Source organism: Cryptococcus neoformans, chromosome 11, assembly GCF_000149385.1.
Source record: "Cryptococcus neoformans var. neoformans B-3501A chromosome 11, whole genome shotgun sequence".
Lineage (NCBI taxonomy): Eukaryota > Fungi > Basidiomycota > Tremellomycetes > Tremellales > Cryptococcaceae > Cryptococcus > Cryptococcus deneoformans.
This window is the reverse complement of record NC_009187.1, coordinates 1,047,930-1,063,760: the sequence shown is the minus strand read 5'-3', so window position 1 is coordinate 1,063,760 and position 15,831 is coordinate 1,047,930. Positions and strand designations below refer to the sequence as shown.

The following is a 15,831-nucleotide window of genomic DNA, read 5'->3' as shown; positions in this document are numbered from 1 at the left end:
CTTCGTTCCCCTCATCACATCAAACACTCCCCGAACATTCAAAATCCCCTCGTGACGATCCCATTGCATACGGCGGCCACCCTAAAAACAAAGACCGACCATATCCTCTCTCTCTCGTCCCTTTTGACCTCAGCGAACCTTATGAGGTCTCCGAATACCTTACTATCCGCCCCTACGATAAGGTGTGCCGAGTTGACTATCTGGGCCAATCCTGGGCCAATGGGTACAGGGACGGGATGATCGTTGATGAGCAAAGGTTCGACGACGGGCATGTTCGTCGCTATCTTGATCGGTTCATCCAAGAGAACCCGGAGGCGATGGCTACAACGTTCTCACATCAAGCAAATTTGAAATCGGTCTTCTACGACAGAGATGACAAAGAGTGGGCGAAGCTAGATCTGGTGGATGTGTACAGACGGCGGACGGGGAAAGTTCTGGGAGTCGTGAGTCATGGCATGTGCAAAAGGTGACACAATGCTTATTACGCGTTCAACATAGCCCTCTCAATCGCAAGACACCGCCGAATCAAGAATTGATGGTGCCACTACTCCGGACGCCTCTCTCATCGGCAGTGTAAATGATCCTAGCTCTCCCTCGGGCTGGAAAGAAATGCTTTACGCAGTCATCGAAGTGAAGTGGATGCAATTAGCGGATCTTCTTACCGGCGAGGCTAAAAGTCAAACCGACGAGAAAGCTCTTAGTTACCTCCGCCAGGAAGGCGTGTTTCAAACTATGTGGTATGTCATCTTGGGCTACGCCATTTCGCGCTGCATCTTCGGTCTCTCTATAGTCAACGAATACTTTTATCGGGTTGTGTATCTCTATCGAGACTCGACCCCGGACATTCCCGTACTTGCCCTAGAGGCAGATAACGAGTTTTTGGAGAAAGTCAGACGACATTTTGGACATATGCCAGATGATTACTCTGTCGAGGAACTCGCGGAGCTGCAAGACTTTTGGTCGTCGCCTCCCAATTGTCTGATCAGCGACCGTGCCAACGCCACTTTGAATAAGGAGGCAAGGTATCACCTCGATGCGACCATCCTCTTGTTCCTCGCTCATGCAGCGGCACTTCCAACGCAACGCTTCCTCAACGACCTGCCCCTCACTTTTGCTCATCATGTTCCTGTTGATGCGACCGCTCATTCAGCCACCGACATGAGATTGAAAGGATTAGAAGTTGGGCGCAGGCGACACAGTCTTCGTTCGACCAAGAGGAACAAGCGCACATTGGCGGATTTGTATGATGAAGAGAAAGGTGAAGAGGACAAACCAGGGGACCAAGAGGACAAGTCAGGGGACCGCAAACCGCCTGGGAAGGATAATCGCAACAATGATCCTAGGAACGATGGTTCACAAGGGGGAAACTCTGGCTCCGGAGGCGATAACTCTCGTGGCGGAGGCTCTGGTCCTGGGGGCGATAACTTACATGACGGAGGCTCTGGTTCTGGCCGAGGACATGAAGGCTTCGACTCTCGAGATGTCGGCGGATATGAAGGTTCTGAGTCTAGGGATGACGGCAGAGACCCTGTTCGAGATGGCGCCGGGGGCCACTCTACTCATCGCGCTGAGGCTGCCGACATTCGAACGCCTAAGACACGACAAGAGTTCTTGAGAGGCCTACAGAAGCTATCCACTCCTGGAAATATGTTAGACATGAAATCATCCATTATTGCCTCCCTCATCTCCAATCCGCGTGAGCACCTTGTAATCTTATCTTACAGCCTGAAATTACGCTTACGAATTTATTGTAGATACCAGTTCTTCTGTGGCTCCCTCCTCTCCCGGTGTTAACTCCACCGCGTCGTCGGAGGATGTTCATTTCCCGGACCTGTCATTGGACTCCAATGACAGAACTCTTGTCCATGGTGATTTGTCCACCGATCCCCTCCCGAAAGTTCACAAGTCCTCCCCTCTTGATCTCGATCTCGAGGACATCGACCCGGAATCGGGCGAGCTTACGTTGACGGCCTATAAGGACCGCCTCGCATTGCTCGGGGTACGGGTGAAGTTAGTAACAAGGGAGGAGATGGACGTCTTGCTGGCCCGGGGATGAAGGGACAGCTTCGGCTGTTGAGTGGGTGGACGGAGAGGAGGGGATAGCGGTTTCTGTTGTATCTATTGGTTTCTTTTGTATATATTCGTTTCTGTTGTATATATGGTTTCCGTTGTACTTATTGGAAATTGAGATAGACATCATCTTGTAGAGATATGTTACTTGTATGTCATACAATCATATGTCCAAAACGACTCCAAGAGTAGAGTACGATTACAAAGATGTCTAATGGCAAGCAGGTCACTCAACAGGAGCAGTCGCCGCTGCCGTATTCGCCACGATAGATACTGAATTCTGTGTGTACAGATACAAACGGAAGAGTCAGAGAAGGCGTGTTCCAAATTGTGGTCTCGCATGGATATGGCCTCATATCATAGCGGAATCAAATGTATAGTAGCAGTCATACATATCGCCTCCATGCTACGCTAGTGACGTACGTATGGAAAGACCACAGCGGCGACAAGTACATATTGTGCTCCTTTACATCACGCCTTTACCACTGTTACGTAACTTGTTCATCTTTTTTTCATTCCGCTCGACATATGTGTATGATGCACGTCTGTATCTCATTCCACAAGCCAGACCCAGCGCATAATTTGGTATAAAAATGCTCCTGAGATTCAGACTATCAAATACTACCTGTGCCCAAGCATAAATGTCTCCAAACTTTTAGCCCAAGATCGTTTTTGTAATCCTCATGGGGAAGACTAAGCTGCTTGCAGTGGGCGATGCATTATTCTACTCGAAAGGCTACGCCTTTTATATCTTTCTAGCTCTACGAGCTGATTAAGCTTTCTCACACTTTCTCTACATCCTGTGCTCGCACCTCCTCTTTCCCTAACGCCTCTGCGCACGGTCGTCTTTCTCTTCCTCTCGTCTTCTTCCCCCCCTTCCTCCTACCCTCATTCTCTACACTGACATTGGCTGGGGCAAGAATCTCGCGATCGTACGTTCACTATCCACCGGGTGGTTCACTTTATTGTAACGAAGGATAAGGACCGCTTGTCCGTTGATGTAATAGACATTACGGACGCCGGCAATGTTGTTGATGAGCTTCGTTGTGATTGTCGAACTGGTCTTTACTTAGCACCTTCGTACAAACAGTCTCGTAGAACAGTGTACTAGATAGTGATACATACCTGGTCTTTACTTAGCACCTTCGTACAAACAGTCTCGTAGAACAGTGTACTAGATAGTGATGAGAAAGACCAGAAAGTTACAAAAAGGAATATTATAATGGTATAGAGTCTGACCGAAAATAGACCACGTAGTCATCTATCTAATTAAGGAACTAGACTAGTGAACTCCGACAGTGATGAGTTCTTTTGCCCTTGCAGGGCCGCCGTAAGTCAGATGGATCAGGGAGATCAGTCGGGCCAAGAAACTGGAAGATGCCTCAAGGTAGGCACGTCGCGCAGGGATGTTCCAAATGAGCTGACATAGCGATACCAAGAAGCGCTTTATGTTCAGTTTTAGCATTGAGGCAGACAGCACATGAAAAGGGAATCAAATGCGCACCTTGGAGTTCAACGCTCACTGCAATCCGCTCCACTGCGATGGTACGATACTTTCGAAATGGATTTCTCTCATCTGACAGGAAGTTGTAATTGCTGACCGTGTTCTCATGTGGCTTGTCCTGAATCTTGATGCCCGGCGTTGAGCCATCGGGAATATCCCTGGTATCAAACAGGAGGTCATGATCTAACTCCTTCCGAAGAGAATCAACCATTTCAAAAATACCGCTCTTCAACTTGGCGACTTCAAGCTCAGCTCCACGGATGAAGAGCCTTGTCTGAGCTCTGTTTGCCCAGTAAACGGTTGGCAAGGGTGAGCTGTTCTTGACTGCTGAAGTGAGAATGCCTCGTGATGAGACAAGGTTCGCAAAAGGGAAATGACTGGCTCTCAGGCAGTGGACAGTTTCGTCGATGACTCTGTTTTATTCAAGTCAGCACAAGCCCTCATTAAGCAGACCAGGGTTTACTCACGAGTGCTGTTCTCGCCCCGAGTGTTCTGGCAAACTGAGTCGGCCTACTGTCTCCTCAAAAACCACCAACTTACACCACCACTGTAATCCGGCCAGCGGAGAAGTAAGGTGCTGAGGATCCTTGAAGGAGCCATCGCGAGAAAGGGAGAAGAGAACAAAGAAGCGATACAGCGGGATGTCGAATATCTTGTGAGTGGCGGGATTGCGGTTAAGCAGGGACCACCAAAAGCGATGAATAATCGGCCTAGCATGCGCGTAGATATGCTCGAATGAATTCCGTTGCGAAGAACACAGATGACGAAGCTGAAGACACCAAGTCTTTTCTTCTTCCGAGGCATCAAGGGGAAATTCGTCATAAGAATGGGATGTAATTTGTCGGCAAAAGAGAAAGACAAGACGACTCGCTATCGACACATACTTGTCGATTGTGCTGTTTTGAGCCACAGGGGTAAAGAAAGAGGTGTCACCGCTAATCTGACATTAGTGGCTGCGTCAAGTCATATGAGGAACTGAGTGCCCACCCTGACAACTGTTGCTGAGCCGAACCGACGACCCTTGAGAGATAAGGCAAGTCACAAACTGCCAGCTTGTCGTGCACTTCCTCTGCATATCGTTTCATCACTGACTGAATTACATCAGTTCAACTCTCGCTGCAATCTACTCCATTGCGATAGTACGTTCCTTTCCAAACGGATTTCTCTCATCTGGCAGGAATCTGTAATTGCTGATCGAGTTCTGATGCGGCTTGTCCTGAATCTTGATGCATTGCATTGAGCCATCAGGAAGATCCCTGGCATCAAAGAGGAGGTCACGATCTAACTCCCTCTTTAGAGAATCAACCATTTCCAAAATCTCGCCTTTCAGCTTGGCGACTTCAAGCTCATCTAATTTTGATAGAGGCAAATCGCCAACTAATTGTCAACAAATAGAGTGGTTGGGTCGACTTGAAGTAGACCAATTTTCTCCAATAGATCTCGAAGCCAGATGGCCTTACGGGTAGCTAGGATTGTCCAAGGCCAATGATCGAAAATTGTCGAAGTAGAGAATAATTCAGAGTTCTGTATCATGTATTCGAGGTTAGCTGCGGTCTCATCAAATTGCTAATTGGTCAGAACTTAGGGAACATACTATCTGCTGCCCCTTTCCCCCAATTTCGGCCAAATTTTCCTAAGTCCATAAGTCGGTAAAATAGGTATGCATGACGTCGTCAAATACATGGTAGATGGGAACTGGTTGTACATAGACATGAAATGGTGCAACCTCCTTTCGATGGTGATTGTTTCCAAATGCTGTTTTGGCATACTTCTTTTTATTGTCCGGGATCCTGTAGCACAACAAGCACGTACTTATCGTCTAAAATTTAAAATTTGATTAGTATACCTAGATAGAAATGAGAACATGATAATTGAAAGGGTCTTACCTGGTGTAATAATTAATTCATGTTTCTTCGTCCGTATTCTCATAAACTTTGGCTCGTCCTACATCTTATATTAATATCTGGCGTGACCTTCGACCCTTTTCATCAAGTTGGTGGGGTTTGCCAGCAGACTGTCAACTTACACTCAAATCGCACTCCTTCAAAGCCTTTGTCACTCCTCCCACAATACTCTCCACTACACTCGCATACCTCTTCCCACCATCACCCTCAAAAATAATACCTGTCGTTTGGAGGATGGCTGTATCTGACGTATTTGACGTGTCTGCAGTATGGCGAGAGCGTGTAAGAACCATGACGCCGCGGACGTTGCGGTAGGTGGACAGACGAGCGAGAGTAGCTTCGACCTCCGGAGAGGATTGCATTGTTAAATAGGGTGTGACGTGGAGTGTGTTTGGCGAAAGATGGGTACAAGGAGAGCTATTGAAGACCGGACGAAGTGAGTCGATAAGGGGAGGCGACGTTTGTGTGTAGTCCCACAGAATTCGAATTGAATCTGAGCGTATTTTAACACCAAGCGGTAGCGTAGCGGGGGTAGATAGAAGATAGGTTATGCGAAGATAGCCCTCAGGAGACAGTCGTTGGATTCTAGGTATAAAGGTAGCGAATACAATAATTCGAGCCTTAAGATACGAGAAGATCGATTCATGTTTACACCTCTTTCGTTTGTCTTTCGTCGTAACGACCGACCTTCGCCAATCCCGATCATTTGTTATTAGTCCCGGGTCACTTCACTTCAAAATAACAATTGGACAAATAAATGAAAGTTCAGTCCCCTGTTCTTTTCCGACATTTTTCATATTTATCGTTCCTTCATCAGCCTTTTCATGCGACCAGGTACGAGAATATGACGGACGGAAATTATCCAAAGCGAATCCCTGGAAACTTCCTGAAAAAAGGACCATATAAGGTCATGGAACAGGAAAAGGAATGTCCCGATGTCTCCTACTAATTTAAGGGTCCCTAAGGTGAGGCAACCGTGAGAGAAACTTTGTTGCTGGGAAGAGGCGAAACGATCGTGAGAATTTTGTTCCTCCAGTTTTCGCGTTGAGCCCGCGGACGAATCGTCAACTCAATCTTGATTTTTGATAAACAAACCAATCATCTAATCTAAACTAAATTACAATGGGTGGTCGTCAAGGTAAGCATTACCTCATTCAGCCCATGGTGAAGGAGCTACAACTAATTTTCGTATTATAGGTGGCAAAGGTTGGTTCCGTTTCGATGAGTGGTGTGCGAAGCAAAGGATATTTGGCTCTTGGAAAGTCCATTTGAAAGACGCCAGTGGAAGCCTTTGAGGGGTCAATATGATCGTCGGTTACTGACTCACCTACCTTTTACTCACAGCTAAGCCTCTCAAGGCTCCCAAGAAGGTCGCTAAGGACATGTACGCTAATTGCCACCATGGCGCATTGGGAAGAGATACTAACTCTGTGCCTCCCACGCAGTGATGAGGATGACCTCGCTTTTAAGGAAAAGCAGAAGAAGGAGGCTGCTGAGCTGAAGGCTCTTGCTGCCAAAGGTACGCTTTTTTTCTTCTGTCGAGATCCAAACTCAGGATGTTGCTGATGGTTTTGTGTAGCTTCTCAGAAAGGTCCTATGGGCGGTGCTGGTCTCAAGAAGTAGGCATCCCTTCTGGTATATCCCTTTTACCTTTCCATGCTAACTTGCCCTTGTTAGGTCGGGCAAGAAGTAATCAACTCATCGCGCTACTTCCGTTGTACTGGAATATTATCTCTGGGGTTTTAAAATGCATCTACTTACCGAGCAATATTTTCGTAGAAGAGACAGACCACTTCCATATTGACATGCCGTGAACTCTCAGCTACCGCTTTGCTATCATGTTCAGCCAGTTGGATCGGCTCATAACGAGACGAAGGCAGTTTTCCGGTGCGGCCATTGATCGTGAAGCGTTGCATTTATACACATTTCTAAAAGGTTACTCAATAATCGTGCCCACGGCAAATTAGGCTTTGGCGCCCTGAGCGGGGCTTTTGGAATGAAATGTAATTGGTCATTAGCACTTTTGTAATAACTTTTCACGTAATTAGAAACTGCTGCTGTAATGGTCTGAAATAAAGTTGTAATGCGCGTTCCAGTAGGATGGCTTCAGGGATTAGGAAAGTGCTAATTACCGATCTCCTTTACGAAATGTAGGTTAACTTGTGTTGATGATTTGTTTTTTTTTTGCGTGGACCGGGTCACGACGGTTCTTTGGTCCTCTCGCACACGCCTCGCTCCTCGCCAACCGATCACCTCTGTTTTTATCCGTTTTTCCTTTTCATCTTTCCATCCCATATACCACCTACACCCCACCTACCTGCTCTATAGATGCCTCAGAGCCCTACTCAAAAGTCTACGATAAGTCAACGATCGACACGTCCTTTACATCCCGGCACTGAATTGTTCCCAGCTACCTTTGTACTCTCGTCCTTGGCGTTTTAACTCGGCGCCACATATCGATCGCCCTGCAAGGGGTGCTTCAAAACCTGTTTACAGTATTATCAACAGATCCTAATCTTAACCAAGCTTGATCAGTGAATACCACGAACGATCAGTCTACCCAACCTTCGGCTTTGGAGATCTCTCATCGCTACCTGTACATCAACATTGCATTTGTGAGGACGAAGAGGGTGGGTCTCATGCTAACTGTTTTCCAATATATGCTCTCTTCCATAATGTAGATTAGCTGACTTGTCTTGATTTAGACCCGTCAACAAACTGCGTCAAACTGACCGCCCAACTCCTTCCTTCTCACTGCGCTGTGTATTAAATCACGCCCATTCAAGATCAGCACTAAAATGACGACCACTATGATGACCATGTCCTCCTCTGCCACGCCATCCCTTTCCTCCTCATCACCCTCTATCCACTCACGTCTCTCTCGCCGTCTCACCAACCGAATGACCAACCGTTACTCGGTCAACGCCATGTACTCCCTCGCGGCTGAGCAAGATGTCGATATTGAAGACGATCTCGCTCGCGCCCAGAAACGACTTAGAGAACTGAAAGCGAGGATATCATCGCAATCAAAGAAAAACTTTGTTTTGGAAAGAGATGTGAGATACCTTGATTCAAGGATAGCATTGTTGATCCAAAATAGAATGGCAGCGGATGAAAAGAGACAGGTGGCGGAGACACTGGAAGAAGTAGACGAAGAGAGCGGACTCTGGCCAGATGAGAAGAAGATGGGGCAGTATGCGAACCTGTTTTTTCTGCTGCAAAGTGAACCTCGGCATATAGCGAGTCTATGCAGGCTTGTAAGCCTGTCGGAGATCGATACGTTGTTACAGACGGTGATGTTTACGCTGTACGGGAATCAGTATGAGCAGAGAGAGGAGCATTTACTATTAACAATGTTTCAAGTAAGCCATTTTTTTATTAATAACCACTGCGTAGGCTTATTTTTTTCATAGAGTGTTCTCTCAGCACAGTTTGAGACAGCTTCCGAATTCGGTTCCCTCCTCCGCGCAAACACTCCCGTTTCTCGGATGATGACTACATACACACGAAGAGGACCTGGTCAGAGTTACTTGAAAAGCGTATTGGCGGACCGAATCAACAGTTTAATTGAGCACAAAGATCTCAACCTGGAAATCAATCCTCTCAAGGTAAGCTTCCATCTATCTATTTCGTATATGCATTCTAGAGGTCATTGGCTGATCGAGAGGCGTAGGTGTACGATCAGATGATCCAACAAATCGAAGAGGACACCGGGTCCCTCCCACCTTCTCTCCCTCGCGGTGTCCCCCCTGAAGTCGCTGCTGTCAACCCCGACGTCCAAGCTATCATCATCCCCCGGATTACTATGCTCATGGAAATCGCTAATTCGTTCCTCGCGACGATTATTGACAGTATGGAGTCGGTGCCGTATGGGATCAGATGGATCTGTAAGCAGATTAGGAGTTTAACAAGGGTCAGCCATTTTGCTGTGAATGAGATGGAGAGGGTTTTGCTGATTTGGTTGAATAGAGGAAATACCCGGACGCATCGGATGCGAGTATATGTTCACTAATCGGCGGTTTCTTTTTCCTTCGATTCATCAATCCGGCAATCGTTACCCCCCAAGCGTACATGCTCGTGGACGGTGTCCCTGCCAAGTATCCTCGCAGAACGCTCACTTTGGTATTTTTTAGCCCTCAGAAAATGGCACGCGCGCTATGAGCTGACTTTCAGGGCAGATTGCAAAAATGTTACAAAACCTTGCGAACAAACCAAGCTATGCGAAAGAGCAGTATATGATGTCGCTCAACCCCTTTGTGGAGAATAACAAAGTTCGGATGAATAAGTTCTTGAATGCGTTATGCGAGGTTGGAGATTTCTATGAATCACTCGAGGTGAGTCTGAATTGCCATGGTGAGTCAAAGCAAGGGATATTGATGGATTCGTAGCTTGACCAATACATGGCGCTGTCGAAAAAGGATTTACAGATCAACATCACCCTTAATGAATTGTACAATACCCACTCATTACTGATGCAACATATGGACGTGCTCGTAAGTGCTCATACTTCATGGAGCCTTTTTGCTCACTTTACACAAGTCTCCAAACGATAAGCATCACCTCCGTATCCTCCTCGATGAACTCGGTCCCGCACCAGCCCAAGTCCCCAGAAAAGAAAATCGCTCGATCGAACTCCCCCTCTTCTCCCGCTGGGAAACGCCTATTCAAGACCTCTCCACCTCCCTCATGTCCGATAGCGTCACCCAAAACGACATCAATTATATGGAAGCCAAAGCCATCTTTGTTCAACTTTTGCGATCTATACCTACCATTGCCAATGAACGCCCGATCAATTTGCCGGCGCTAGCGGAAAAGGCAGCGACGAGCAACGATCCGGTACTGGTGAGAAGGGGAATCAAGGTACAAGCCTTATTGTCAGAACTGGATGGAGCGGGCGTTGTGGGACAATCAAATGACTACGGGTTGATGCAAGATGAGGTAGCGGCGGAGATGGTTCATCTTGGGAATACAAAGGAGAAAGTCGTTCTTGAATCTCGCTCCTTAGAGTCAGTGTACAAGACGATCTGCGACCATAACAATTACCTCCGAAGTCAACTCGAGCAGTACAAGGCCTATTTGCAAAACGTACGATTGACAAGTAGTAAGGAGAAGGGAACAAGTGGTGTTGGGGTCGTGACGGTGAATGGAAAGGAGAAGAAGCAAGTAAAGAATCAGGCTTTGGGACCTTATAGGTTTACGCATGCCCAATTTGAGAAGGAGGGGATTATTATGGAGAGTAACGTGCCGGAGAACAGGTAAGGTTTCTCATACCTGCCAGTTTTGGCCCAAAGTGCTCATGATATCTTTTCGAAAAAAAAAGACGTACGAACATTTACTTCAACATCACCTCACCCGCCCCTGGCACATTCATCATCGCTCTCCATTTCAAGGGCCGCGATAAACCGATATTGGAGATGGATTTGAAAATTGATGATTTGTTGGAGAAACAAAAGGATCATCAGGCAATGTTGGATCTGGAGTATGTGCAGTTGAATGTACCCAAGGTGCTAGCTTTGTTCAACAAGGTGAATCATTTTGTTTATGCTGCCATACTGGTCATGGGGCTAACTGTGGGGTGCAGTTGTTCTCGAAGAGGAGATAAGGATGAAAAACCTGCAAGAGATGAGTGGGATAGAAGAATCCGTAGTGTGCATATAATATTGTTGTGAATACATAATAAAGGTATCTTTTCCCCCTCTTTTTCCCATTCGGGCCCCAACCATAGTGCTCGTTGGTATCTCCATATCTATTGTTTGGTTCCTGTGGCGCACTTTTTGTCCGCCGCTTTTATTATTCTAACCTTTTTTTCATGCCTCGGTTGGATGATTTATAGTTTTGTGTCTTAATAGGGATGCAGAGTTTCTCCGTTGCGACCGAGTCCCCTTCGATATGACGGTTGTTTTGTACACAAGTATCACTCTCATGTCAAAGGACGTTGGGCTTTGAACATTACTGATCACCGAGGAGAGAAGGCAGTGTTTAACTCTTACATGCGAAAAAAATGTAATTACTGTATCTGACAGGTATACTATTCGGGTTGCCAGCATGATTGCAACTTTATTTGCACCAAGATTACACCCTTTGTTGTTTGAACCTTGAAAAGTAATGCGGATAGGCGAAATAGGAGATGCGGTCGGAAACAACAAACGAAAGTCGCGGGATATCTGCGCGTCGCGCCATTCATCTCTTCTTCTCCATCACATCTCCTCCCCCACTCCCCCACCCCGCAATGTCCGTCGACTTCTCCCACCCCGACATCGCAGCCGCACGTGCATCCATCTCCAACCCGTCGGACCCTGCCGCCTGGCTTCTCCTGCAGTACGCGAGCCCCCCCTCCACCACGCAACTCCCGCAGCTCCTTTTGCTCGACTCCGGCCCCCTCCCGGTCTTGCCGGCATGGCAGCACCATCTCCAAAACACACACCAAAGTATCTTATTCGGCTACGCCGAGATTGCAGAGAAGGGTCTGGTCCTTGTGTATCTCACGCCGGATGTAGGGTGAGTCCTGCCCAGCTCTCGCGCTGAAAACAGACGCTGATACGTCTCGCAACGCAGGGGTGTAAAGCGGGGTATGTCTTGCATCCGTCCCCCAGTAACTGGAAAGTACAGCTAACCACACATCCAGCACGAGCTATCGTGCATTCTCGAGCTTTCGCGAGTTTGTTCCCTGTACGTTTCTCTGCTCCCGAGTCTCCCCTCATCTACTGATCCTTTCTGCCTTTTTCCCCTTGTTCTCGTTGTCACTTCACAAAAAAGGACTATTCCGCAATAATTACCATCTCCCACCCTTCCGAACTCACCGAACAACTCATCACCGATCAACTCGCCCTTAACCTTCCTTCTGCCACTTCCCTTCCTGCCTGTGTGCCCGTGGCCTCGACGCGGTACGTCGTTCCAGGGGCGGATGTCTTGGTACCAGATCCACTATCACCTCGAGCTGCTGGAATGGGCAGGGATTTACCGAGTCTACCTTTTTCCACATCAAATCAACTGAGTTTACAAACGACGCAGCTACAGACCTCGCAGTTACCGCCATTACCACCTTTACCGCCTTCCCCCATCCCGCCGTCACCTGTGTCGAAAGATGAGACTGGAATCAGTCGTGTAAGCAATGCGAACGAGATGAATGAAGACAAGCAAATAGAGAACGGAATGGATCTGGAAGAGGGAGGCGAACAGGAGCGCGAGGATGGACTGGAGGATAGTCATGGATCAAGGTTTGAAAATGGGAATGGAAACGGAAATGTGAGCACAAACACAAACACAAGCAGCAGAAAACCAGTCCCCGCTCTCTCTCTTTCACCTTCCCCTCCCCGCCCACCTCGCCATTCGCAACCGCGTACACCACCCAAACCCCAGCCTATCCTCCTCCCCACCTCCGCTCATGCCCCTGCTACCTCTCTTGATCTTGCACCTGCCCCAGCTACCCCAACTCAAGGAACAGGAGGAACGGAAACCCGCAAATCTTCAACTCCACTCTCCCTAACATCCCGCCTCAAAAACACATTCCACCGCTCGTCACTCAAAGACAAAGATTTCCCTACCGTTCTCTCCTCTCCCACTGCCACACCTTCATCCCCCTCCGTTCCGTCTTCTACCAACGACGCCAAGCCAGATGGTCTAGGTAGCCCGACCTTTAATCCCAATGCGACTTCGATGCCTCATTCGCCGAGCGCGCCAAGTGCAGGAAAATTCAAAGCTAGTTCTCTAAGCAAAGTATTTGGGAAACGAAAATCCTCTGGTACCTCCACATCTACGCCTTCCGGGGCGGGGACGTGGGCTGGGCGAGGTGAGGGACCAAAATTGACAGAAGAGCCAGAAGGGCAGAGGATTGATGAATTTGGGAGACCGCCACAGGCGGAAGAAGGTCTTCAAGTGTTTTCCCAGTCGACTGGAATAGACCCACCGGCTGCACCTGCATCAATGCCGATTGGTTCTCCATCCTTGGCAACAGCACCTACGCCCCCACCAAAATCTCCTCTTCCCCGTCCTTCCGATCCTTCCGATCCTTCCGATCCTTCCGATCCATCCGGTCCCACGGACGAGCTTAACTCCTCTCCCACGTGTTTGGAACCAGGGCCAGGGCTCGCCACACCCCTTCCGCCTAGAGGTAGCTCACTGCGTCCTCAACATTCCCCTTCACCTTTATCTTCTCCTGGAGCACAAGAAGGACAGAGCATCAGGGCCGGAAACACCGCCTTTCCCCTCGCAGGCGTCCCACTCTTAGGTCCCGAAGCACCCCTGCCCCACCTCCCGCCTTCATCCCCTTCCTCCCACAGTCACCACGGCCTTGACAGTAATCTGGAAAGAGTGGGAACACCATACTATACCCCTTCGCTTATGCATCCTTCCCCTTCCTTTCAACCGCAAGAAGAGGGAACTCAACACCAGCCACATACTTATCCTTCTCGCCTCCACCCTCACACGCAAATCCCGTCTCATTCTCATCCATCGGCAACGGCAACGACGCTGCAACCCCCGCTGTCACGTTCTACATCTCTTTCTCCCTCTGTCCCACTCCCCGCCACATTGGCCACAACAACATTGGACCCAGTTTATACAGCTGATACCCAGGGTGCTTACGCGAACGCGGAGGAGGATAGGGAGGAGATCGAGGCTGAGGAAGGAAAGCAACGGGATAGGGATAGGGAGAGGGATAAGGAAAGGGAAAGTGTTCTGCTAGCTTACGATCGGCCTGAGATTGAAGGAGAGTCGGATCCGAGGCAAGTGGGGAATACGACTGAAATCATGGAGGGAATGGAAAAGGGTTTTTTCCCACGTCAAGGTGAACAAGGTAGGTTTGATCACTATTACACATGCCGAAGATGATTGCCTTCTTTTCTTGACGCTTACCTTTTTTGTTCCCTATAGTGTCTGACGCTTCGGCTCCCAGCCCCGTTTCCCTACGCGCACCTGCGCCTGCATCTGTGGGTGAGTACGACAGCCCATCTCATCCCTCGGCTTTACAGCCCCCCTCGCCCCTTCATCCCGCCGCTCCTATCCATGCTACCGCTCCCCATCTCGCCGAGGGACAAGCAGAAGAAATGGAGAAAGAAACTCCCGTGGAGACGGAAGAGGCAAAAGCGGAGGTAGAAGGTGATGAACAAACTGAAAAAGAAGAAGAACAACGACAACGTCTCGAACGTGAACGCGAACGCGAAGTCCTTGAAGCTCAACAAATCGCGCAATGGCAAGCCGCCGAGACGGCTCGCTGGGAAGCTGAAGAATCCGCTCGTCTCGAACAGGAAGAAGCGGCGCGTCTTGCCGCGGAGGAACAAGCCCGACGAGACGCGGAGGAAGCGGAACGGTTTAGGTTAGAAGAGGAAGAAAGGATGAGAGCGGAGGAAGAGGTGAGGCGTCAAAAGGAGGCGGAAGAGGAGGCTCGCCGGCAGGTGGAAGAAGAACAGAGGCGCCAACGGGAGAAGGAGGAAGAGGAGAAGAGGCAGGTGGAGGAAGAGGAGAGGCGAAAGAGGGAGGAGGAAAGGAGGAAGGAGGAGGAGGAAAGGAGGAAGAGGGAAGAGGAGGAAGAGCGAGAGAGGAAGCGTATGGAGGAAGCGGAGGAGAGGAAGCGGACAGTGAGAGATGGATTGGAGAAGGGCAAACGAGAAGGAGGAGTTATGTTAAAAGGCGTAAGTTCATCTTTTATATGCTTTCAACCCAACCTCCTCCATCCGAAAATCAAAAAAAGCTTTAAGAGAGCGCTGACGAAAAGCGGGCAATTGCAGTGGGTCACGGTACAAACGTGCAAATCCCTGACGTGGCGAAGACGCTATTTCCAACTGTTCCCTCGTGAGATGCAATTGTTTAAGAACGAGAATGTGAGTATCATCAGCTTCTATAATTTTATTTTTTTTGCACGTCATCCTTTCATACCTTGTTTTGGTTCCATTCTCTAAATTCGTGGGTTCTTGCTGACTTCTAAACTATCACAATCTCAGGACACCAAGCCGATCCAAACCATTCCCCTCTCCAAATCCACTGGCATATCAGAAACGTACGAAGAATCTCAAGTGAAGGATAGCTTCATGATCACGTCTGGCGATGAAGGCGAAGGTGGAGAAGCGTTTTTCTTGTTTACAGACTCGGCGGAGGATAAGGAGTTTATCTTGGACGGGATGAGGCTTTGTATTGGGTGATCTTTTTGTTATTTTTATTATATTTCTTGGAAACTAGAATGGGGGTTATACGAAGGAAGAAAAGGTGATCAGAAGTTGGGCGCCGCGTATTTTTTTTGGTGCCAGTATCTGATCACTGGGTGCTGGACATGCAGCCGTTATGGTAATGCAGGCCAATATACTGTTGGCAGACGGACAGCAATACGCTTGACTGACTCTTTAATCCGATAAGGCTGAG

The 15,831-nt window shown here is 48.4% G+C and overlaps 4 protein-coding genes across 4 annotated transcripts; all 4 read left to right on the top strand.

Moving 5' to 3' along the window:
* Nucleotides 1-236: 236 nt before the first annotated feature.
* CNBK3450 (hypothetical protein) lies at nucleotides 237-2,056 on the top strand (the record flags this gene model as incomplete). Its single annotated transcript, XM_767548.1, has 3 exons — nucleotides 237-443; nucleotides 499-1,696; nucleotides 1,755-2,056. 3 exons carry the CDS (start codon nucleotides 237-239, stop codon nucleotides 2,054-2,056), a joined length of 1,707 nt encoding a protein of 568 aa, XP_772641.1.
* Nucleotides 2,057-6,600: 4,544 nt separating this feature from the next.
* Nucleotides 6,601-7,171, top strand: CNBK3440 (hypothetical protein; the record flags this gene model as incomplete). Its single annotated transcript, XM_767547.1, has 6 exons — nucleotides 6,601-6,616; nucleotides 6,676-6,684; nucleotides 6,823-6,862; nucleotides 6,924-6,997; nucleotides 7,058-7,097; nucleotides 7,156-7,171. The coding sequence occupies 6 exons, from the start codon at nucleotides 6,601-6,603 to the stop codon at nucleotides 7,169-7,171; spliced, it is 195 nt and encodes a 64-aa protein (XP_772640.1).
* Nucleotides 7,172-8,276: 1,105 nt separating this feature from the next.
* On the top strand, nucleotides 8,277-11,080 carry CNBK3430 (hypothetical protein; the record flags this gene model as incomplete). Its single annotated transcript, XM_767546.1, has 9 exons — nucleotides 8,277-8,840; nucleotides 8,892-9,086; nucleotides 9,152-9,391; nucleotides 9,448-9,600; nucleotides 9,657-9,812; nucleotides 9,867-9,971; nucleotides 10,018-10,733; nucleotides 10,799-11,003; nucleotides 11,060-11,080. 9 exons carry the CDS (start codon nucleotides 8,277-8,279, stop codon nucleotides 11,078-11,080), a joined length of 2,355 nt encoding a protein of 784 aa, XP_772639.1.
* Nucleotides 11,081-11,707: 627 nt separating this feature from the next.
* Nucleotides 11,708-15,614, top strand: CNBK3420 (hypothetical protein; the record flags this gene model as incomplete). The annotated part of the gene is made up of 8 exons (XM_767545.1): nucleotides 11,708-11,976; nucleotides 12,034-12,047; nucleotides 12,104-12,147; nucleotides 12,235-12,362; nucleotides 12,432-14,272; nucleotides 14,350-15,107; nucleotides 15,204-15,296; nucleotides 15,417-15,614. 8 exons carry the CDS (start codon nucleotides 11,708-11,710, stop codon nucleotides 15,612-15,614), a joined length of 3,345 nt encoding a protein of 1,114 aa, XP_772638.1.
* Nucleotides 15,615-15,831: the final 217 nt, after the last annotated feature.